The sequence below is a fragment of the Echiichthys vipera genome (genome assembly GCF_963691815.1).
Source record: "Echiichthys vipera genome assembly, chromosome: 10".
Taxonomy (NCBI): Eukaryota; Metazoa; Chordata; class Actinopteri; order Perciformes; family Trachinidae; genus Echiichthys; species Echiichthys vipera.
Genome location: NC_139835.1, coordinates 23,538,481 through 23,563,337, shown reverse-complemented (window position 1 = coordinate 23,563,337; position 24,857 = coordinate 23,538,481). Strand labels below are relative to the sequence as shown.

General features: G+C 40.8%; 3 protein-coding genes across 17 annotated transcripts in view; 1 reads left to right on the top strand and 2 right to left on the bottom strand.

Moving 5' to 3' along the window:
- The first annotated feature begins 275 nt into the window (after positions 1-275).
- Positions 276-4,361, top strand: cln5 (CLN5 lysosomal BMP synthase). The gene is made up of 4 exons (XM_083921985.1): positions 276-446; positions 1,688-1,862; positions 2,378-2,603; positions 3,645-4,361. The coding sequence occupies exons 1-4, from the start codon at positions 346-348 to the stop codon at positions 4,130-4,132; spliced, it is 990 nt and encodes a 329-aa protein (XP_083778111.1). The 5' UTR covers positions 276-345; the 3' UTR covers positions 4,133-4,361.
- Positions 4,362-4,438: 77 nt separating this feature from the next.
- On the bottom strand, positions 4,439-12,523 carry fbxl3a (F-box and leucine-rich repeat protein 3a). The gene is made up of 5 exons (XM_083921855.1): positions 12,268-12,523; positions 11,029-11,419; positions 10,763-10,885; positions 9,928-10,099; positions 4,439-8,365 (listed from the first exon to the last, which is right to left on the bottom strand). Exons 2-5 carry the CDS (start codon positions 11,416-11,418, stop codon positions 7,725-7,727), a joined length of 1,326 nt encoding a protein of 441 aa, XP_083777981.1. The 5' UTR covers position 11,419; positions 12,268-12,523; the 3' UTR covers positions 4,439-7,724.
- Positions 12,524-13,901: 1,378 nt separating this feature from the next.
- Positions 13,902-24,857, bottom strand: part of mycbp2 (MYC binding protein 2) — a 62,048-nt gene continuing 51,092 nt past the window's right edge. For 14 of the 15 annotated variants that reach the window (XM_083921612.1, XM_083921615.1, XM_083921623.1 and 11 more), the window contains 27 exons: positions 24,663-24,832; positions 24,319-24,566; positions 24,036-24,203; positions 23,390-23,547; positions 23,099-23,298; positions 22,749-22,898; positions 22,493-22,653; positions 22,115-22,271; positions 21,752-21,976; positions 21,589-21,654; positions 21,227-21,466; positions 20,421-20,510; positions 20,242-20,322; positions 19,886-20,152; positions 19,240-19,523; positions 19,012-19,108; positions 18,751-18,870; positions 18,552-18,653; positions 18,329-18,457; positions 18,073-18,205; positions 17,854-17,957; positions 16,736-16,924; positions 16,538-16,645; positions 16,061-16,270; positions 15,883-15,990; positions 15,221-15,386; positions 13,902-15,102 (listed from right to left, as the gene is read on the bottom strand). In XM_083921612.1, the coding sequence (XP_083777738.1) occupies positions 14,987-15,102; positions 15,221-15,386; positions 15,883-15,990; positions 16,061-16,270; positions 16,538-16,645; positions 16,736-16,924; positions 17,854-17,957; positions 18,073-18,205; positions 18,329-18,457; positions 18,552-18,653; positions 18,751-18,870; positions 19,012-19,108; positions 19,240-19,523; positions 19,886-20,152; positions 20,242-20,322; positions 20,421-20,510; positions 21,227-21,466; positions 21,589-21,654; positions 21,752-21,976; positions 22,115-22,271; positions 22,493-22,653; positions 22,749-22,898; positions 23,099-23,298; positions 23,390-23,547; positions 24,036-24,203; positions 24,319-24,566; positions 24,663-24,832 (4,247 nt within the window). In that variant the 3' untranslated portion in view covers positions 13,902-14,986. The remainder of the gene's footprint in view (positions 15,103-15,220; positions 15,387-15,882; positions 15,991-16,060; positions 16,271-16,537; positions 16,646-16,735; positions 16,925-17,853; positions 17,958-18,072; positions 18,206-18,328; positions 18,458-18,551; positions 18,654-18,750; positions 18,871-19,011; positions 19,109-19,239; positions 19,524-19,885; positions 20,153-20,241; positions 20,323-20,420; positions 20,511-21,226; positions 21,467-21,588; positions 21,655-21,751; positions 21,977-22,114; positions 22,272-22,492; positions 22,654-22,748; positions 22,899-23,098; positions 23,299-23,389; positions 23,548-24,035; positions 24,204-24,318; positions 24,567-24,662; positions 24,833-24,857) is intronic. The other variant, XM_083921624.1, reaches the window with a different exon arrangement.

The following is a 24,857-nucleotide window of genomic DNA, read 5'->3' as shown; positions in this document are numbered from 1 at the left end:
CTCCTTTGTATTGAAACTGTTGCAAAATAATTTCCCTCGGGATAAATAAAGCTTCTTGAATCTTGAATCTTTATATATTATTAATTTAATATAGTATTTTTATATTTAATCATATATTTATGCTAATTCTATATTTATTTCTGAACTTATTTGCACATTTTTACCACTTCACTTCTTTTTTTTTTTATCATTTCACGTGAATAACTCCTGTCATGTGATTTCGTTTCATCAACAAAACCATGTGACCAGTAACCTCATAATAAGGAAGTCCGTTCAGAGGGGCGAGATCATGGGAGCGGTGTCTCCGTAACTCCGTCGGTTTTTATCGGTCTTTGAGGCTTCACCATGACTCACACGGATGTTGTTGTGTGGTTAAACCTGCTTCTGTGTCTCCACGCTGCTGCTCAGTCACGGGGTCATGGACAGAAGTGGCCTGTTCCCTACAGGTAAGAAGACGGTAACCCTGCTCTGCCCATGCTGACCGCTCTCTGTAGACGGTGAAGCTACAGAGACAATAACGTTTCTATGTGGACAAAGTTTTTACATTTACCTAAATAATTTCCTATTGGCTGCGTCTTAAAATAAGATTCATGTTTATTATTCGGTGAACTTTTAGCTGATCTGAAGCCAGTTTACCAAATTATGTCTGTGGTGCGTTCACGTGACTTTGGAAACTTCGCACTCTGGAGCATTTCGCTGTATGAGCACGTGATAAGCCAAGTGAGTTTTCACATTATTGTGCAATGCGCACAATAATTAATAAGAAATATACAATAAGCAGAGTACTCTGGTCAAGAACATAAATAAAAAATACCATAAAAATACTGTAACATTGATGTCAATATGTACAATCTGACGGTTAAAAACAATAGAAGGTTGTGCAGAATGTGTATTATTATTATTATTATTATTATTATTATTATTATTATTATTATAAATGCATCCCCGTTATTTCCCGTTGTACTGTATTGTGAATGCCATCGACTGACAGGTTAACAAAGACCCAGTCTGTTTCCTAGCAACGGAATTACCAGTACTATTGCTGTTTTTATTTTCTAATGTATACTATGTACTATATACTACTCAAACACACACGCAAATATTTTACCTTCATTCTTTTGCATTTATTTGGTCATTTTACTTGCTTGTTATTTTTCAGGTTCAGATTAATAATTTAAAATGTATCTACATATAAATACAATTCTTACATCTAGACTAGGGTTGCAACTGTATTTGATTTCTGTGGTATGATAAACATCTCAGATTAATATTACTATTATTATTATTATTATTATTATTATTATTATTATTATTATTATTATCAGTTGAAATGACCCTTCAAAATTTTTAACCAGAAGGGTTTTTTGTTAAACACTTTATTGTAATCCAAATTGAAACCATTTTAAAATGGGCCACCTATGTGTAAAACATTTCCCTGTTGAAAGACAATAGAATATAATTATTAATAACATAGTTAAGCAAATGTACACAGTATGATAACTGTCATTTTTCATATCATGGTATGCTGTAAAGTCGGTATATTGCTGCAACCCTACAAAAGACATAACAAGCTATTGTGTATCCGGCAGTGTTGATTGCATGAATAAGTTAAAGTTAACTCCACACTTACCAGCTGCAATATTAAAAAGTGATGTTCATTAATGCGTCAATTAATCAACATCAACAGACGGTTCGATCATCGCCCCTCTGTGGACTCCTACTGTGACGCCCTCTACCCGTTCTGTCCCACTGGAGACCAGGATGGACGGATTCCCTACATGAGAGACAGCGATGTCGTCTCAGTCTATCGACTGCAGACGCCCGTGTGGGAATTCAAGTACGGAGATCTGCTGGGGAAAGTTGTAAGTGCATGAATCGTCGTTATGAGTTGAAACATAATACTTCTATTTCACCACACTGAATTCAGGGTTTGGGCCACCAGAGTCTGTAGGAATGTGTCAAACTATTCGGTGATGCTGTTGTAGATACATCATTTTTCTGATTCTGGACTCGTTATTCAGTGTTGGACTAAAATTCAAATTAGGTCTGAATGAAATATGCCGTACGTATGTTGTTTTGTTCCAATGACAATATATTGATTCTTAGTTTTGCCTATTTTGATCAAAATGGCTGCTACTGTTATTATATTCTTTATTATATTCGTTTTGAGTTAAAAATCGATGTGATATCTAATATGGTAATATTCTGTATATGGTTAAAACCGATTATATCTGACACACACAGGTAATTAAATATAGTTGCAGGGTTGTTGAAATACAAGTGCAACTGGTGACGTTATTCATAGATGCACAGCTGCACACACTTCCACTATGTTTGCCCACAAACGGAGAGCCAGTGTACTGTTTCTGTTTCACAGCACATCATGCATGATGCCATTGGGTTCAGCAGTTCAGATACGGGGGCAAACTACACCATGGAGTGGTATGAGCTGTTCCAGCTGGGTAACTGCACCTTCCCTCACCTCAGGCCAGAGGAATATGCACCTTTCTGGTGCAACCAAGGAGCTGCCTGCTTCTTTGAAGGCATCGATGACTTTCACTGGTCACAAAATGGCACCTTAGAGAAAATAGGACAACTCACAGGTAAGACTTCATGTGTAATCTTGTATCTGTGCTCAAAGAGGGCAAAATAAAATACAAATACAGTACCTACCTGTTCAACAGGTGACTGCATGTTATCCCAAAATGACTTAAATCCATATCTGAGCCCCGCAGTTAAACTTGGGGACGTTTCTTTATGATTTTGCAGTTTGTTTTGAGGCAGATGCACATATGCTTTTGCTGGTGGTGGAAATACTCATTAAACTATTTCCCCCTGGGATTATTAAAGTATTTCTGATTCTGATACTCACTAGTACACCAAATGTGTATTAATCCGCAGCTGATGTGTGTGTACTCTGTACTCTTTACTCCAGTCTGGGCAACGTTTGTTAAAAGCTCTAGACCAGCTGTTGGAGCAAATTACTTTCCTCTACTATATTTATCACACTTATCTCATCACTCATGCCTCTCCTTTTATAAAAAGGAACAGCTTTAGTAGGAACAGACAGTGTAGATAGGTCAGAGTATTGACAGACAGACTAACACATTGTTGGTTTTAGTCTTTTCTTGGGATTTGTTGTTTTTGTAGAAATTAAGAAGAAATTAGAGTAATGTACAGTCTCACATATTTTATTAGAGATCATCTACATAAAAGTGGTACAACTGCAGACAGCAGCCACAAGAACCGTATTAGTTTGTATATGTGAATGATCCTTCTTTCTCAGTACCACATCAGTCAGTTTAATGTTTTGTTTTTTTCTGCATTTTAGAATTAAAATAAGTATTTTTGGAGGCACAATAGCGAAGTTGTCTCACAGCAAGAAGGTTGTGGGTTTGACTCTGCATGTCTTCCATGCCTTTTTCCCCAGTGCATTCTGGGAAAGGATTAAACCCTTCTATTGACCCAGAAGTACTGCTCAGATTTAGAAAAACTGACAGATGAATGGATAAATCCACTTTTAAAAGGCTGCTCTGTCACCATGATTAAAACATAAAACTACTTTTATACCTTCCCTTTGTTTGACTTCCTGCTTGACCCTTGGTGTTGCTGGTATTAAAACAGCTTTTCTCTTTTTCGTCCAGGGAGCCAGTTCAATGACATGGCCCAGTGGATCCAGGACGACAACGAGACTGGGATCTACTATGAGACGTGGACAGTTCGCTCCGACCCCAGCCCCAACGCCACCGTGTGGTTCGAGTCTTATGACTGCTCCCAGTTTGTCCACCGCGCATACAGGAAACTGACTGAACTGGGAGCCAAACTGTCCAGCAGATCACAAACCAACTACACTAAGATCTACCTGTACAGCGGAGAGCCCACCTACCTCGGCAATGACAGCGCCATATTCGGACAGCCTGCTTTGAAGAATCTGGCAACGGACATCCGTAAATTTTACCACACGTTCCGACCACACCAGTCGTTTATAGACTTTGCCATCAGTCTGTTGGAGGCTTATAAAAAGGTTGTGTTGGACAAGAGCTTCTACCTCTACTACAACTTTGAGTACTGGCATCTGCCAATGAAGCCTCCCTATGTGCAGATTACATATGAAGAGGTGCCTTTGCCTTAATATGACACTTTTCCTAATGTTTTTATCAAACTGCCTGCAAGTTATTGTTATTTTCATAAATCGATATGGATTTGTAACATTAATACAGTGTAAATTAAACACCACATGAAGTCCAGCCTTAATCTTTTACATTCAAAATTGTAAAGCTAACTCGATATATATCATGTACAGAACTTGTTTTTCACTGTTAAATATCTGAACATGTTTTTTAATTGTCACATACCTTTCATGAAGCATACTTGTGAATTTTATCTTATTGTAATGACTGCAGTGTTTGGAAAATAATAAAATGACAGATGCAAAGAGTACATTCACAACTTTTTATTACCGGTATAAGATCACATGTCCAAAACAATAATTTTAAGACAAGTGACCAGTTAAGCAAAGCAGACAAAGCATTTGCCACACAGAAGCAGAACTAAAAGGACATCATTGTCAACACCAGTTTACTCCTAATACAACTTACTGGAGGACTCTGAACAAATTAGGTTAAATTAACAATTACTGACAAGAGGCATCTTAATGATGTTTTTATCTGCATTTAAATGATACATGTTTTACTCATCCAACTAAAATTCCCAATAAAAACGACAGGAAATGAATAAAACCAGGACAGCATTGAGTCACAACCTTCACTTTCGAGCTGCTGTCACGGCAACCGTATAATGCACTGCACAAATTATGAAAAATGAATCAGGAGATATGTTACTGTACCATTGAGATGCTAATGCACAAAAGCACAAGACAATCAGCACAGGTATTGAACATCAGTGATAAGAGACCAGAACTAATCAATAGACTGTTAGTTCAATCTAAACAAAATTAAGAAGCGTTTGTACTTCCTACGACAAATGTCTCAGTTTTAGTCTACATTACTGCTTGGTTACATGAAAATAAAAATGAAGTCTGGCAGCAGGGCACAAAATTAGCACCATTAACCAGCCAAATGGTGGTAAAATGTGTGTATATGGCTACTAGATTTGCGTCACTAATCAGCCAAAACAAACAAACAATGGTAAACTATTGCGTGGCTGGTACAATCTTAACATTCACTAGCCATTTAGCCGGTGGACAAAAAAGTGAATTTTGCACCCTGCGGTCTGGCAGAAAACAAAACAAAAACTGTAAATGTGGGCTGTAAAGATCATATTGGCATGCAGCGTCCAAAAGTTTGTCCACTACTCAACTTTTTAACGTATCTATCTTCGAATGACATCACTTAATGGCACTTTTAATGATTTGAATTGGGAATTTGCCACAATTATTTGGTTGACCTGCTACCCGTTTCTGCAAATTTTCTATGGTGCATTTTGTTATTACATTTTTAAGACATATTTTCCTCTTTTTTTTAAAAAAAATTCATTAAGATAATCAGATAAGATGTCTTTTAGACTAAAACAAACTGTAGAGAGATTGCAGGGTTTGATTCACTAACTGGAGTGTATTTTTATGCTTTGGAATAAAGTATTTTGTGGCAGTGGACTGAAACTTTTGGACCCCTCACATGCAACAACATCATCGGGACCAAGGTGGACGTGTCAAAACCACACACACACAAAAAAAACACCCAATATTGCTGCTGGTCTGCTTGCTGGTTATGATGGCTTCTTTTGTATAACTGAAAAACACAAACAAATTACAAAAGCAGTATCCATATCAATAAATACACAGCTTATCTTCTCTAGTGTATGTTCTACAGTATGAAAAAGATCCATCTAGTAAAGGAGAACTCGCACTCTGGTTGTATAAAAGACACGAGCCGTTGGGTTAAGGAAACTTCAAACCCTGACAGTGGGCGAAATAAAGAAATGGGTACATTTCTATTCATAATAAAACACACAGCGTTTTATATACAGATGTATTTGACTTCCTTCTTAAAGGAAAAAAAGTTTGTTTCACTCATCTGACTTGCCAAATCTCTTTCGACTGAAATGAATGGATGTTTTGGACAGGAGTGCTAGCGATATCTGCAAAGACGATGTTTGTAATAATGAGATGAATACTGCTTCCTTTCCTGTACGTATGATGTGGTGACACGATGCAGAGCAAACGTGGGCTAACAGGAGGGCAGATATTCGCAACATATAACTAAGGTTTAGAGCTTGAACAGGCAAATACCAGAAGATACCAATGAAACCTATTTAGGGACATATATTCCTTAAATGCACCTGAGATTAGTTTTGCATTCCCAGCGTGCATTGTAAGCTAAAAGCCGCAGAGACAAGTCTACTGCATTATAACAAAGCAACCTCACCAATTTCTACCTCCAAATTCACACATTTCTGTGCACTATCTATATTTACATATAATTATTTCTTTGTTTTTTATAAGTAGTTATAGCTTCATTACTTCAATATACTCTCCTCAATATCGGACTCGACAGAACCCCAGAACACTGTAAATAATCATCATTAGAATCTGAAGCCCAACAATACAAATCTGAGCATTATAAAAATTCTTTCCAAGCTTTCATGAGAGCAAACAGACTTGTTTTGTCCTGACTGTCATTTGGTATTCATGTAAGGTGCGTAGGATATCTATGACTGTACAGAAACCTTTAAAACAATCCCGAGAAATTCATTTGTTAAGCCAATTGATGTATTATGCAGGGAGAAAAAAAAGAATCTGCAGAAATCTGGAGAAAATAAAAATCCATTGCATCGATCTGCACTGTACACCTTCACATCACAGCGATAGAGACCTATATACACTTTCACTTTATCTCCTGGACAACTTCTTACATTTTCAACAATCATTTCTTTCTGTTTTGAGTAATCTCAGGAAAGGAGGAAAAGCAAGAGGCCGTCAACAATACTGCTGCTCCCTATGGTTAAATGAGTTTAAAATGGAGGTGTAGGACCCAGCCACTCTTCTGCAAAATTAAGTGAATCCTCCCCCCTCGACAACACAAAACAAGACACCTTCTGTCACATACTATGTACAATAACATCACAGCCATTTGGAAAACTTCCAATGCCATATTATATATTTTAGAGTGCAGATTTGCTATCTCAGACTGGATTTAAGTAGGCCAAGTGGTAGTGTACAACAACATGCATTTGTGCATCTAATCTTCCCAAATTACTCCACGTTAAAAAAAAACAATTAAAACACACTCACATATGCATACATACATACACACACACACACACACACGCACACACACCTCATAATATAGATTATCATAACCAGACTTTAATGTCCATACAACTAAATTTGCAGTTATAAAAACACTGCGTTTTTACCCAAATATTTCCACCTCCTCTGGTCTGTGTGATGATTGTTAAATATGTGAAGAAGATGGCCTGGCGAGTTCTGTCTCCAGATTAGGTAAAGCGGTTTTTCCGTAGTCTACTTTGAAGTTAACAGGCAGAGATTTTTGTGGTGTTTGCATGACAAGATAAGACGTGTAGCAGTCAGATGCCACATTGCATCCCTGTCCAGCAGTCCACACAGGAGTTCAGCAACTGTATGCTCTCCATGTTGACAAAACATTCCACTACAGCTGAGCATTTAAAGGTCTTTCTATGCCATGAACATTCTACACCACAAACTAGACGTACTGAACTTTCTGTGCCTCTTTGGCTTCACTTTACCAGGTCGGCATCATGTCTGGGAACCAGACCCGGCCCAGGTGCTTAGAGACCTCCCAGTGGATCTCATCCAGGGAGTATTTGTGATCTGGAATCAGCACCTCCTCCATGATGGACAACTGGGAAAGCCTCCGGCCACACATCTTGACAAACTCCACAAATGCGCTGCAGGAAACCTCGCACTCGCCCAGGCCGATGGCTGACAGCTGGGTGCAGTGCTTGGCGATGCGGATCAGCTCCTCATCCAGAGGACGCAGGCCGTTGGCGCACACCACCAACTCCACCAGACGAGGGCAGTGGAGGCCAACGCGGCCCAAGACCTCCTTACTTACTGAGCGACCGAAGTATAGGTGCGTGACTGGGATCTCATCATTAAAGAAAGGTCCAAACTCATTCTCATAGAGGAAGAAGTACATGACCAGGTTGAATTTGGGCGAATGCCTCACCATGGCGTCCCAGCTGCTCTTTTTGATGGTGTGGAAGTGCTGGCCGGGGTTCTCACTCACCACATCGATCCTTAAGTGTTCCAGGTGGACGTGTTTCTCTGAGGAGAGGGCCAGCAGGAGTTCATCACTCAGGAGGTGGTAATTTAGTGCTAGCTCCCTCAGGCCGTGACACTGGTCTGCCACACACAGGATCCCTGAAAATATGGACAGAACTCACCATGAGTTTTTAATTTTGCAAAAAGGATCAAGATCAAGGGTCAATTCCTGAAAAAAACATGCCAATTAACAAGGATGGAAAATATTGCTCCTGAACAATACAAAGCTCTACTATATTTTCCAGACAAGTTGCAGCTGAATCAGCAGTCTATTCATAGTGGTCAATTAAAAACAGTTCCAGGAAATTTAAAGCAAGAGGGAGAAACAGGATACAGTTCATTCTTGATATATCATGGGACGTCTTCTAGTCTACCACATGAAATGACAGCACTGTATGAGGGCAAGCAAGAAAATGTACTGGCTCTATAAAAAAGCCACTTGACTGGAAACACTTATAGCTTTGTGACTTTGTGAATTTAATCAAAAACATATGACTGAAAGTGCAACATAACATGGCTTGAAAATATTGTGCTTTGAATATTATCCAACAACCACAAAAAAAACAATCAACAAAGAAAGCCAGAGGAAAACTTCAGATCACAATTATAGTAACCAAAATTATCGTGGTTATCATCATGGTATTGTTAAAATGTGCTGAAAATGTTTAAAAAAAAAGTACTGATAAACACACTGAAATATGTTGTCCAAGTTTTACATTGAAAATCACTGACAAAATTACAGCACTCCACTCTTTGTTTGGGCAGTATTAATAGCAGCGTACTTCAGAACACAACTACTTTACTTTCATCTTTCTGATGTAAGGTGTCTGCAACTCCAAACTCAAATTACTTTTACCTCCAAACTGTACTCAGTTGAAGTATGTCAGCACATCTATTTACTGTAAATGTGTTGTCAAACAGAAACTCTCAGTCCCACTCTGTGTTTAACTGCATTAGCTGTTAACACTATTAGCACAAACGTCAAGGAACAAATACCAAATCAACAAAATCTGCAAGTCAACAAGACAGGGCAGGCAAACACTCCACTTCTGAAAAGCTCCTAGTGTGGTATAAAGCCATTTGGAGGACAGAACGAGACCAGTCTCAGGCGGAACATGTTGCAGGTGCTCCCGATGGAAACAGCTGTTAGCTAGGTAGCGAAACACACCAGAGGACTCTGCTGCCCAGTGCCCACCAGCTGCTAGCAGCTAACAGCTAACTGCTAACTAGCTCTCCACCTCAACACAGATTTGATGTTTACAATGTCATGTTAACGTTGTCGCGGACACAATAGGGTGCCTCCCCTGGACGTGCCGTTAGTGTGTTTACTGTGTAGAAGTTTGAAACATCTCTGTAGTGGAGCGCTGTTCCTGCCTTCCGCTATGTTCCCATTGAAACAAAACAAACCATTGCATGCTGGGTCTGCGTCTGGGAGACTGTTGCTAACTTTGGTTGACGCTGGACAGTACCGTGAATTTTTAAAAGCATCGTAATAAAACACTGTTTTAATGATGATCAAAATTTTAAACTGTAATACTAACTCTTGGGAATTTTAATGTATCATTAAACCGATAATCGCTTTACCCCTAGAAACAAGACATGGCTGCTTCCTCTTAGCTTAAGCACTTAAACAGCTACTGGAGTCTTTGCGCTCACTGTACCTGCTGGGGAGACGTGAGGGCAGCTGCTCATCTTCAACAGTTTCAGCGTGTCACTGTTGTTGGCCACCAGCACCTTTAGAGATGGATCGTCCACCGGCGTGTCGTCAATCTTCAGCGAAGACAACGATTTGGAGTTGACAAACACCACAGTCAGGGCTGAGATAAAATGAGACTGTGGGAAGACAAAGAATTATGATGAATTATAATGCATCTTTGAGAAGTAGCTACTAAGATGCCAGGTCTCAGCTTTCCGTGGGCGTACTTGTATCAATTATATTTGGATTGATGGTGGCCCACTTCATCAAGCCTGATGTATGACGAATAACTTGACTTAAGTTTAACTTGACTATACCTGTATTGTAGGTTGTACATGTGTGAAAGTTTCAGATTTCAATGATGATAATTCCATACTGTAAGTCAGAAATGCCATACTGTAAGTCATAAACTAACTTATACACTGGTGAGAGCTTCCCAGGGCAGTATGTTAAGTTTTCAAGAGTTCACAGAAAGAATCTCACAGTGCACTAAGGGAGACTAAATAAACTTAGCAACATCAACATCCTGTGTCCATCTGAGGCCTTGGAAGTAATTACATCCATGTCCTTGGACATGCATAAGAACAGACACTGCTTTTCAGCCCTATCCTTAGATAAGAAGAGAATGCAAAAACAATCCTATCAGCTAGCTCAAAACACTCAGCCACAGCTTTAAAGATGCCACCATGAAAAAGGGCATTAAAATGTTATATGAAACAAAATTGAAAGCTATGATGACAAGAGTTTATTTGATTTTCCTTCGAAATATGACCCAGGCCCCTCATGTTATGTTGTTATACCTTTGGAACCTCCATGAAACTGGGCCTAGCTGTAGAGATGAGCCCCAAGGTCTTCAGTGAACAATTCACCAACTGTGAAAGGATGTCACACGCTGCTTCAGCTGACTCTGTACTACTGTCCACCTGGCAAGCACAAATAAAGATTGAATGTCACTTCAGGAACATAAAAACGTAATTTTTAAACCAGATAGTGGAAGCAAATTGTAAATACAGAATCAGGACGCACGCATATTTCAACACAGTCACAACACTTTTTCCACCTTTACCTTGAAGCTGACATACTGCAGATGGTTGGAGTGCCTCTTTATGATCTGCTTGATGAGGTCTGGATGTGTGGCTTTCAAATAAGAGCTGGCCGGCTGGTTCAGCTCAAACTCAAAGCATCTCCACAGCTCTGGCATGTGGAAAGCCTGGTTCCATCCGCGACACACCTGAGAGGCATAAGCACGATCCAGCAGTGGAAGGTACTGGAAGATGTGTAGCAGCAGCTCCTGAGGCAGTCGTGCCCAGTCACTCTCTGAAGACTCACTGGCCACCACTGCCTCGGACTCTGACTCTGACTCCTCGCTTGTCTTCTTTCGCACCTTCTTGCAAGCCTCTGGTGGGCCCTCACTGGAGGAGCTGTCGCTGTCCTCTCCTCCTTTAATCCTCTTCATCCTGAAAAAAAAGGAGGTAATAAGTTTGTTATAGTTAAACATCGATAAACACAAAACACCTTTAACTACATAGCAAATTATATTGAGCATTCAGTTTAACCCCAACAGATGTGAAAGTAGATCCAAACAGTGACTTTATTTCTGGTTGTATGTACCAAATACCAATCCTCTCTGTGCATACAGTACATGCAACGCTGATTTGCATACAACTGTATTCTCACTTTCCACAATGGATACATATAAAAGCATCCTGGCAGTGGATTTGATGCTCAAGCAGGTAGCAGTCAATATATTGATATTAAACGCGGGGTAAAACATCTGATTTAGTATTAATATGTCAGTGTGCGTCACTTGCCAAGTTTACTATGGAGGCTTAAACATGACTTATGTCTCAATAAATAAATGCATCAATAAACGTATAAATAAATAAATGCATGAATAAATGGGACATCCTACCTCATTAACATGTGGACACTGAAATACATAAATAAATGTAGGTGAACAAAAATGTAGAAATAAATATGAAGCATGCATTTTTTATTTTATTTATTAATTTCGCCATTTATTTATACATTTATTCGTGCAATTGTTTATCTTTTCATTTATTTCATCGTTTTTTTAATTGAGAGTTAAGTCATGTTTAGTCCTCCGTAGCTTACTAACGCAGTGACGGCGTAGCCGTTAAGTCGGCTACTTTTACGTTACACCAAAGTAAATTGTATTTAAGGCAAGCTATTTAGCAAACTTGTGCCTCCATATTACAAAAATATAACACGCACCACTTTATTAAACCAACAGCTCATTTCATAATGAGTTATTTAACCACAACACAGCTACAACACCTCCTACCTTGATGTTTACACTCAGCTAGCTTAGCTTAGCTGTTAGCAGTGAAAATCCGACCACTGACAATTTGACACTTCAGCCGGGGCCCGCGCTGGAAAAACTCATTCGCACCAACCAAATAACACGCATCAGTCTGTTTGACAGATAGGGAAGAAGGTAAAGAGATGTTTTCAATGAAGAAACCGGACAGAAATCTGGCACCTCCGCTCCAGTTGACCTAATTCCTTCGCGGGAGTTTTTTCGGCCCCCCTGAACCTGAAATGGCGAAGAGTTGTTGTTGTGACAGCAGTGGTGCATCATGGGAAATGCAATGCGAAATGGCTGGTTGGTAAAGATCGTCTGTGTTTCGGAGGATGACTCACTCGACAATCAAAAAACATACACGCATATATTGTCTTGTTTTTGCACAAATACGCACCCCTGTTGATGTTTGTGAACATTTTTTAATGCTCCTTGTTCTTCGTATGTTATATTATTGTTAAATATATTATCATCATTATAGATATTCCGACTTGCTGCTGCTAACAGAGGAATTGTTAGGTCTCTGAAATTCATAAATTAGCCAGAGTGTGGTCTAGACATGCTCTATCTGTGTCTTGAGATATGATTTGGCACTATAAATAAAATTGAATTGAATGATATAAGGGTTTGGTTTCTGAATGCATATTGCAGCTTAACATTTCCGTTTGTCAACTTAATAAAATTAAATAAATGCAAAAAGGCAAATACAAAGGGACCCAGTGATATTTTCACACTTCTGTGTTTCTAAAATTAAAAAGCTTACCAAAAATGGAAAAAAATAAACACCTAGTGTCATGTCTCAGTTGCTATTGTATTTAATATATTTTTCCTGGTGTACCTGTACCACCTGTATTGATTCATTCGGTTGTCCGTGTATCCTTCAATTGAATTGTATATGCTAATTTTGAATGGTGCAATAAAAACCTGCTTTGCATAAGATGACATTAACTATTATGGATGCATGTATTTTGAAACTCTTACAAAACTTACAAACACAGAACACGAGTAGGAAGAAAGATTATTGGGTTTGTTCACTTTAAAGTGCTAATAGTAGTAGCTAATGATGATTCAAAAGAAAATATTGAAATATTATTACTGTAGTCAGTTACAATGCCATCGCATAACTTTCCACCTGACGTGCAAATATGGATTTTAGTAACACAAACACAAATGAAACATATATTTTGTTTGGCATATTAAGCAGCACTTACACAGGTATTGCAGTACAGACTGATTTAAGTTTAGCACCAGGAAATAAATGGTGAGTGCTACATCTTTATATTTCCCTAGTCTTTGCTGAGTTGCACAAGAGTTACAGCTTTTTAATTTAGGTTTTTACAGATATTATGTATACATGACTCACTTAAAGTCTCTAGGTAGATTTTGTACCATGATGACTTCAATATAAAGCGATCAAAGGCCAACAGTGACAGTAGGTAATTTAATCAAAATGTCACCACTCATTAATGACACAGTGTATACTTTGCGAAACAGAGAACCTGGTTTATTACCATTCGACTCCATCCACCACAGATATTACAGAGCAGATTCACAAGTATTAAGCTTTTTTATATAACAGCAGCTTTTTTTCATCACTCTGTTCCCCTAACCCCCAATCCCCCTGCCTCCTACTAGGGAAAAGCATTACAGGTGCACAATTGTATTTGGTGTGAAGACTGGCCCCTCAAATCATTCAGCTGTTATCAGTCTCACTGTGAGGTTTTCTGTTTGTTTTTGTATTACTGAAGGATTTTGGTACTTTTTTTTGACAGAGCTGCAAATAGGATTTACATCCACCATCATTCACTGCAGGCGCCGGGCTCCTCCTTCTCATTTCCAGACAACAGAAGAGATCTGACATTTAGAAGAGGGGGAATTACGACCGTCTACTGTATAAAAATGTACAGTGGCTTTATTGACATACATTCCATAGGTTAAACAGCTGCAAAATAGGAGGCACACCCAGTATTGCACTTCATTAAAAGTTCTGGCTCAAAACATAACCCAGAATATCAAACAAAACTGAAGTGAAGAGTAGCAACTTCGGAATACAGCTATTTTGAATAGTATCATTATATACAAGATTAGATAAATCGTACACTATTTTCCTCCCAAACATAATATTCTTAACAGTCTTATCCACTTTTCTTTTTTTGTCCGTCAACCCATGATGCACTTGACAGTGGAGAATACTGTACAAGATTACGAAAAAAGTTTACATACAACAATATTTTAAATTTATAGTTAGGAAGCTGGAAATACGGCCTGTTGCTTTTTTTTTCTAAGCCCACGCTGATCCACCGTTGCCTTTGAGCAAATTTATTTCATATTCAATGTTTAATCATGTACTGTTACACTTCAGTGATCAGGAGGTGTGCAACGTCTATAGAAGCCGAGGGAATACAACGGCCGCATGCAAACACGTCACAAGATATTTTCTTTTTTTTTCTTCTTTTTTAAAATTCTATTGTTCTTTTTTTCATTCAGGTTACTCTGAATGTGAAGGATTTACAGCTCAGGTTTGTAGCAGAGCCGGGATACTGATGTTTGGAGAAGAGCAGACCTGAGGACTCTTGGTGCAGGGCAGAAACCTGGTCCAGTGTCCAGGAGACTTGACGATGCAAGAGCCAAGCTTCGTGGCTGAGCTTCAGCAGCAGCCAGAAATCACAGTAGAGAAACTGGTTTTTAGTAAAAGTCTTGTTTAAAAGGTGTGAGCATTTCTGCACACCCCACAGCCCAGGGCAAACTCCTCCCCCGTTGGTGGGTGAACCACATGCAAAGGGCACTCAGTACCCTCCAACTGTTTGCCTTTGGGACCTGTGACAGAAAGGAAAAGGAAAACATCTTATTTTTTGTCATAGTTATTTCTGTCTGGTATTTGTTGTTAATCTGAATCATTTTCCAGAAGAGTGTAGTCAATAGAGTTATTAACCACCTGCAGGACAATGGGGCAGTTCTTCCTTGGGGACACTGGTCATCCTCTGGAAGTCATCGTGGCAGGCATTGCAGAAGTGTGTGGTGCCAAAGCAGAAGAAAACAGCCACCGAGCAGCAGTACCGACATTTATACTCAAGGAAGTCTGTGCCATGCTTGGAGCACATCTGGTGATAAGTAAACAAGAATCGGGGTAAGTTTACATAAAAGCAGCATTAAATATAACAGAACAGTCACACGCCTTCTTGACGAAATTGAGAAGAGAAGATTGACACTTTTCAATCTCTGGCACATTGAGAAGACAAACCTACACAGGACTCAAGGTAGTTTCTGCGCCCAGCCAAGAAGTAATTCACTGTAAAACCACAACTTCAAGTTATATTGTTCTTTGTATAGATATAACATGTTATTAGTGAGCCTTAGAGGTGTTGGAAGGTGGACAGTCAGGCTAGCTGTATCCCCTTGTTTCCAGTCTTTGTGCTAGAATAAGCTAATCACCTGCTGATTCGAACGTCATATTTTGCATACAGACAAAAGAGTGGGTTCAATCCTCTCATCTAACTCTTCACAAGAAACAAAATAAGTGCATTTCCCAGAATGTCCAACTATTCTTTTAAATTGGCTATAGTAAAGACAGGGTCTTCCCAGGTGTCATTTACCCACCTGAGCCCTGGAGACATCCGAGCACGCTCCACAGATCAGCTCACTGGGGTCATAGTCGTCTCCCTGTCCGGCCTCAGCATCGCAGCGAGCCTCTCCTCCAAAATAGGCCTGGGAATAAGGGCAACCATTAATTTTCACGCCCCAAACCACTCAAATTAAATATTAGGTTATATGTTACCTTCTTGCACTTATAGCAGACATAGTATGCGTATCTGTTCATGGCAAAGCCTGCAGGGTCATTGTGGAAACGTGCTCCTGGTGTCGTTATTGCCTCACTCTTATGTAGACCCTCATACTCCAGCCTCATCAGAGCCTTTCTCCTCACGTCCTCATAGAGCTCTTTAATGGGGTCGAGCAGGTCCTTGATCACAGAGTGATTGATTTTGTTCTGGAGGCAAACAATGAAACAAATTAAACAAACCAGCCTATGTTCATAAAGGTAGTTCTGTCGAGTATACATAAGGGACAATAGCATTTAAAAAATGATGAGACAGTTAACAAAGCAGCTATAGAGTCACACAGTTGACGGTGCGTGTTCAATGAAGCATTTAAGCAATCTGAGCCAAAACAAGTTCAAGGTGTGGTGGAAACCGTTTGAAACCTCTTTGTTACTGGGTTAATCTCCTCAATCAGTGAGGCTCAGGTAACACCTTACCTTGCAAATGGGACACAACATGAACCCAAAAGTGATCCGGGGCCCGAGCCAGCGGTTTTCAAGAACGCGACGAGTACACTGAAGGTGGAACACATGAGTGCAGTCCAGCTGAGAACAGAACAAAGAGTTAAACATCAAATGAGGGAAAAAAATGAAGTGAAGTGAAACTCTTCCATTTGATGAACAAACACTTTTTACCTGTACTGCAGGAGCAGCAGAGAGGGCCTCTGTGAAGCAGATCATACACATGTCGTCTGCGTCCTGTTTCAGACAGCCGGTGTTCTTGTCACAGCCGTGCAAACATGGAAGGCAGGCCTCCTCATTCTTGACTCCTCCACAGGGGTGTCCACAAGGATGAGTTTTACTGCAGGCCAGTTTAGCGTACTCCTGTGGCAGACGTCATCGGAGAAACTGGTGAGGCTTAGGAACTACAGTACTATAACATACACTTTACTACATACTGTTACTCTACTCAGGGACAGCTTCTTACCACACGAGGTAGGACTGCTCATCACTTGACACTTCACCATTTTAGATATTTACTGTATATACTTACTCTGTATATACTCATACTTATGCATATATTACATTTACTACATTTTTGTTTACATCCATATTATTATATATATACTATACGCCTGCTTACACTCTTTTCTCATTTTGTTGTCATTTGTGTGATTTTCCCTTCCCTTTCTCTCTTATACATTTTTAATGAGCATTGCTGGAGGGAGCTTCCGACCGAAGATTTTCTCATTGCCAACGACAGCTTCCCGGTAACCGTTGTGCATGTGACAAATAAAGACCTTGGACACTGTTTAATATGCGTCTTGTGTAGGTTTCTCTTCTCTGAAGTGTGAGGACAACACCTAAATATTCTACAACAATATTTTTACTCAGCCAAACCTCAAATTCCTCAATTCAAGAAAGAGATTCTAGTCACCTTACACTAAAATACTACGGGAATTGAATTTTTATTTCTAATTAGGAACAGTGTTTTAGAAAAAGTGGTTTGGGTTATTTTGCCATCTTGATAAGCTAAATTTATAACTAGTTAATATAAATTAGAACTGGAAATGTCACCACTCATAAATGACACTGTTCAATTAGAATATAATAGATAAGGATATAAATAACAAAGAGCACATGTTTTTATATATATAAACTTCTCTCTCATAACAAAATTCAATTCAATTTTATTTATAGTGCCAAATCATAACAAAAGTTATCTCAGGACACTTTATAGGCTAGGTAAAGACCACACTCTATGACTTATTTATACATAGACCCAACAATTCAAGATAGCTGATGTTCAGTACCTGGCAGTCTGGGTCTGAGCAGACACTGCCAACTGCGGACAGCTCAGTGCCATTCCTCGTACCACAGAACCTGCAGGCATCTGAGCTGCTGGAGGCTGGTTTACCTGCAAAAATAATTACTTTACTGTTAATATAATAACACAATTTAAGCAGTTACACATTTGCAGCAATATATCACACCCAAAAAAAGCACAGTGGTATGCTCTGTTTCTATGTTACCTGTGTGCTCTCTGAACTCCACCATAGCCTTCATAGTCTTCGAGTCGGCCAAAGCCATTAGCCAGAAGAGCTTTGTCCTGCCACAGCCTTCATGGAGATCCACTTTTATGGCCTCCTCTTCCTCCTTGAACACCTGAAAGCAGCCACGAAGACAGGATTAAAAGATAGCTCCTTCTATAAATTGATTCATATTATTATTAAGTATTCAGCAGCTAACACTACTGGAAGAATCATCAAGCTAACGACCAACACTAACCTGTCTCTGGTGAGAGCGTGTGCGTCGATGCAGGTGAAGAAAGCGGTCACAGTCAGTGCAGAGGTTGCCACACATGTTACACAGGATGATGGCGGCTGTTTCACCGTCGTCGTGATTGTCGCACATAGGCTGTGGATAGGAAAGGGGAGGAAATCAATTTTATCGAACAAGCTGTCAATTATTTTCCATCAGTGTTGCTTTTGGCCTTTTATGTCATTCTCACCATCTGCTTCTGCTGTCCATCTTTGCCCATCCAACGACCAGAGGACAGCCTGTCTACGTGATCCTGGTCCAGCACACACAGTGAAGCTAAGGCCAGCCACAGCTATGAGACAGAACAGGATATTATATACGATTATCTAATGCCTAGTATTTGTAAGCATAGATGGATGCTTTGCCTTTGATGACATTTGAGGACATACCCTTGTGGTGGCGATACAGCGTACAGGAGACCGATGCTCCTCCTCCATTTTGGTCAGGGCTATGATGGTCTCAGCTATTGCATTTTTGGTGACTCTAGACCAACCATCTGAAAGGTGGCCCTAAAAAGCAGAAAAAGAGAGTCTTAGAGGTACTTTTCCAAGTGTAACAGAAAACATGAAAACATATTTATAACAAAGATGGCAAATGTTGTTCTATATCAATTTAGGCTTGCAGAGAATTAAAGGGAAACGATAACTTACAGCTGCCATGTCTTTAACCAGCTTTATGATGATCTCTGCTATCTGAGGAGGAGTGGAGCCTTTCATCCACCAGTGGCTCTCCCCTCTGCGGATGTAGCTGAGCATGAAAGAAAGGGGCAATAAGTATGAAAATCAGCACAAAAGAAATTACAACAATAACTTGTTATGTTTGAAGTCTCATAATAACATATCTTTGGGTTTGATTATGCCTAGCAGAAACTAACTCACCTGGAGTTGAAGATCATGGGCAGCGTGACGGTGGTGACCCCTTTTCCCGCAGCCATGCCGGCTGTGCCAGATATGGTGGTGCCTTTGGCTTTTAGCTGCACAGTGAGGGCTTTTGCGATGCAGCCCAGGAACATGTCGAGGATGCAGAGCTTGTTCCAGTCACCCTTTTCTGTGGAGTGGATGATGTCGCTGATGTCTGCTGGTGGCAGAGCCTTCACCCCGATGATGCTGGCAAGTCTCACTGGTGTAACCTCTGGAAGGACGCGTCTAAGCAATGATGTGACCTGAAATGAAGATCAGATGGCAAACAAGGACATGGTATTTACTTTCACATGTACACAGAATACATGCTTAAAAAACACATTATTTTAAAGTACGTGTTACACCTGAACACCAAATGCAAACCACATCGTGTTCTGCAGTAATGTGGCAAAAAAACACAGCAACAGTTCAGGAAAGAAGGAGACTGCCAGATACCAAACATAGATGTAAACAATCCAGGTTTTGAAATCTATATATTAAGAAAAAACAGTATTGAAATGCACCCAACATGTTCGTTAGACCTCCAGGATGCACACAAGGTATTCTGTTGAGAAACAGTTGCACATAACTAAATCTGTAGTTGTATGTGTGTTAACTCGCCCACCTGTCTCTGTACTCTTGGGGAAGCCGTGTGCAGAAGAGAAAACAGGTCTTGCATCAGCGTTAGTTGCTGAGCTAGATACTGGCGGCCGACATTGGAGCCACTCAGAGCCAGGACCATAGACAAGAGCTCAAAGCAGTAGGCGTCTGAGGAGGCGTCATCGTCACTGGGCTGCGAGTTTGCATTTTCTTTGCTGGAGATGGCGTGCTCCCACTCCTCCCTTACACGTGTGGCCTCCATACGGATGGCCTGGACGATGTGCGCGCATACCTGGAAATTAATACACACATTGGGTAAGAGGGCTGAGATCATAACAACTCATCCTGGTGAGTGAATGGTGTGAAGAACTGACTGATTACCTGTTTCTGGAGGTTGGTGAGTTTGCTCCTGCTGAAAATGATTCCCACCATGTGCTCTTTAAGGTCTGCGTCAGATGGTGCCTATGCATAAAAGCGGAAAAAAGTGTAAGACACCAGGTTGAATGTCACTCAGTATTTGAGTCAGTTAAAGAGTACATGTAAACTGTCGTAGTGCGGACCTTGTCTTCTCCCTCAGGTGACGAAAGGAGGTTTTTCTCCTCTTGCTCTGGAGTCGGCTCTGCATCTCCACAGATAAGTTTTCCGAAGACCTAAAAGCACAATGTAAACAGTTAAGTTTCCAAGATACTCCAGATATCTGTCAGGTGGTTACAAGTAGGGATGCAAAATTCCAGGAATTTTCAAAGTTGGAAACTTTCCATAGGAATCAACAGGAATCAACAGGAATTTAAGTGAATAAATGTGAATAAACCTGGAATTTACAAAACTGACGGTTAGCCATTAACAAGGAATGTAAATATAGTTGGGGGAAATATATTTTAGAATAATCTTGACTAATCAAATACTGTAATTGTGCCTTTTATCCTTAAACTTGCGTTACACAAACGGCCAATGTCCTTTAACGACATGTTGTATACTTTCTGAGCTTTGCCTCAACGCTGTTAGGTCATACAGTTAGGTTCATCAGATTGGTTGATTTGGCTCGTATGTTGGTGATAGACAGATGGTTTATCCAATCCATCCAGCAACCAGTATTTTTCCAAAAGTTCTCCAAACGAGAGTTCCCAGATGGAAATGCTGACCAAATGCGAATTAATCCATCTGGCAGAGTCAGGTTAACACATTTGAGAAGATGGACTACATAAAATTGCCAGTATATATACAAAGTTCCCCGGCTTTACTTCCCAGGGAACGTTTCTGGAATGTTTCCGAAAATTCCCTGGAAATTGTCCGGAAATTTACCAGAAATTGTCCGCCCCTTTGTAACCCTAGTTACGAGTCATATGGAGGAAGCAGTTAGACAGACCTGTGAGGTGATGAGGCGAAACACTCGGAGAGTCTCTGCCTCACAGTTCTTTTGCTGGGCCATGCTGGCTGAGATCTGTCCGAGGATCTTGATGCTCTCGCCTTCTTTCCAACCAAGGACCTTCACCTGGCGCACCCTAAGGGTGTTCTCGGGACCTTTCAGTTCCACCTTGATCACATGATGATCCCCCCCAGGAAGCTCACTTGTCACCCAGCCCATGTGCCGCGAGTCGAGGTCAACCTTGGAAGAAAAGGCATGGGATGTTCAGTGTTCTGCCACATGTGAATTCATTAAAGCACAAACTAACTGATGTACTGGTTACACTGTATTCCCATATTACTACCAAAGCAGGTTGATCGTACCTGTTTGATTCTGCAGAGGTCCTCTATTGCTTTTCCACATAGGAACGTAACCGATGTGACTTTGTTCTGTGGATATAAAAGAGGGAAATTCAATCTTTATAAATATATTCCACCTTGGTCTTTGTATATATACAATATAGTGCAACGATGCTGCCCCCCTTACCCCGATGTCTCTGGAGTTGTCCACATGAACAGTCACATTGGAGGCATTTATGCCTTTCACACAGCTGATGGTGATGCTCTTGGTTTTGTTCTTGTCCTCATCTCCAGATTCCCAGAAGGTCTCTGTGGAGCCATCTGTTAGGCTGCCAATCATGGCCGGGCGACTGGATGTCTTGATGTCTACTACACTGGTCAGATCCTTCAGACAAGTCACCAGGCAGAGATCCTATTATCACACACAGTCAGATTAGTGTACATCATAAACACAGATAAATAACAATAAGACTCTTATTGTTGGTTCAATCCGTGTTAACCATAAGAAGAAAGATCTGATGTATGAGTATGTAAGGGGTTGTTTTCTTGCCTGGCTCATTGCTTCGTAGCCTGACTGCACGCTGATGTTGAAGCTCTCCTCGCTGTCTCCATCATCTGACTTGGACAAGATATTATTGATGTGATGGAAAACGTTGCTCTGGTGGAGGAACTGGTGGTCCGACTGCTTGAACTTGAGACTCCAGCACCTAGAAGAATAACAAGGTAATATTTAGTGATGACCAGGTTATCACCTCTCTTACCTTTCTGCCAATTTGATTAAGCAAAAATGTCAAATCTATTTCCTAAAATGTAATCTAGGTAATCTAGAAGAAATCTAGGAACCTGAAATGGTATCATTTAAAATCCATCCATCTAAAAATGTTGCTCTGTGGGTTGATATAATTTTTCAATCATTCAGAAACTGTACCTGAGCGCCATCTGCTGAAGTGAGCTGCCACTAGGAAGTGACATCATGAGGTCAGAGATGGTCTGAAGGAGGCGGTGGAAGGTGTGGGGGAGAGGATGAGCAGCCTCCCCAGCAATAACTATGTCTGACAGAGGGTGTTCACAAACGCCAAGGTCTCTTTCCTGTAGGGTGCAGAGTGTAGATGTTCACAATTTGAAGATGCAAAAATTTAGCAAAAGTAATGTTGTTTTCTTTCTGACGTTTAAACACTAGTTACCTGTTCCACGTTTTCTTTGTTCCCCTTGTTCTCATCATCTTCCTCGTCCTCAGGTTCAAAGGGCGATGGGGTGAGAGATGCTACAAAGTGCCAAAGGATGTCGTGCAGGGAGGTGGTCTGGATCACATTGCACAGCAGCCAGTTGAATGCCTGATGGGGACACCAAGAGAAAACCATACCAATTAGTCTTCTTACTATGCACAAACAATACTGGAGTGCAACTTAAATATATAAGTTCATTAATTACACAAACCTAATTGTTTAATTAACAATATCCAGCCAACTAATTGCTCATAATCCTAGCAACAATTAAAACAAGACTGAGCTCTGAGAGATATTACAGTCTGTACCTCCATGGCAAACACCCTGCAGGCAGACTTCCTCAGTGCATGCCTCATGGCCACCTCCAGGCCCTCCAGATCATGGTGCTGGATAACAAAAGCCAGGACGGGCCACTGGAAGTTCCTCTCCCCCTTACTGAGGGAGCCATGGGCCGAGATCAGCCTGGAAAGCTCAGGAGACGGGTGCCGTAACAAGGAGGACCCCACCTCTGTGTGGAGGACGGAGCAGGTTGATGTTACAGACGATGATGTAACTCCGTAATCCTTAAATTTCACTTCTCAAATGATCTGTGCTATTACCTGCATCACCACTATGGACCCTGCGTCTGGGCACGGCTTTGACCCGGGCTGGAGACGGTGAGTGTTGTTTGTCATACTCGGATGCTACCACAGAGTAAGACCTCTGGAACACTGTACGTTTAGCCGTATCGCTATCTGTGATTGGACTGGTCTCAAGACTAAAAGAGATCATATAAAGGCAGAAAGAGACACAATTAAAGACATCAGCTCTTCAGAGTTTAAATATAGCACTAGAAAGCACAAACGAGATAGCGTCGCCCAGAAATTGGAGCAGCCAGGCTCTTTTGTGCTGTATATGAATAGGCTGGTCATGATAAGGAGGCAGAAACAATTAAGGCACACTTTCTGAACAAAATGCATTCTGTAAAACTATGTGCAGGGAGAGAGTGGGAGTTACACAACTACCTATTTATATATAGCAGCATGACAAAACGGCATTATCTGCTGGTGTGCTCTCAAAAAGAAACGACAACCTGATCTGCCATTACTTAAATATCGTGCATGTATGTATGTCTATGTCATGTATAAACACTAGCAGATTGGGTATGAGACAATCTATAATAATAACAACATTTGCAATGTACTATATTTTGCAAGCATACTAAAAAGAGGAAATAATTAAAAACACAGCACTAAGATGTGTTACCTGGGGGGCATTGATTTCATGTTGCTCTCTGGTTCCTCAAACACATTGGGACAGGCATCAGGAGTGACTGAAATATAAGGTGCAGGAACAGATGTTGAGCGCAAATACCTCATCTCGTCTTGGAAGAGGTTATCGTCTTGGTAGGTCCCAAAGTTCTCAGTGTGTTGCCTGAGGGATGAGAGGAGAATGAGACGGACTCAAATAACTATGCAAGCACCTGTTACTGTAGTGGTTTTCTGATCTAAAGGAACATCACACTGTTATCAACTGAGCTGTTAGATACCTAGCTAGTGTCTGAAGGTAGAGGCAGCCCAGTTTATTGGGGAGTTCGTCCGACACGCCCTCCTTGAGGCTGGGAAGCAGCTGGGAGTGCAGGGGCCGGGGAGGGTGGTGGCAAAGCATGCTGGGCTCGGCAGCACTGCTGAGGGACAGCAGGAACAAAGCGTTTGCCCTAATCACCTGGTGGGCCTCCATAGTGGGCAGTGCCCTTGGAGTCTTCACCTGCAGGGGTTTCTTCCTGGATTGCTTCACCTGGCAAAGAACATGATGGTTGGTTTTGATTCAAGTCTAAGGAGTCAGTACAATGTAAGCACATTTAAGCACTAAAGCCTTGCAAAAGTAGGCTACCTTTTCTCTGGCGGCAGTTTGTTTCTCTCTCAGGTATTTTTCCCGACAACGATCACACACCAGGTACCAGGTGCTGCCTCCTATGCCTCCATCTCCACAGTTTCCAGCCCAACCACCACAGAAGTGGCCAATACTGTTATAGCCCTGGCCTCCAGCATAGCGGCCACATCCTGCCACAGGAATGCCAAGGAGAGA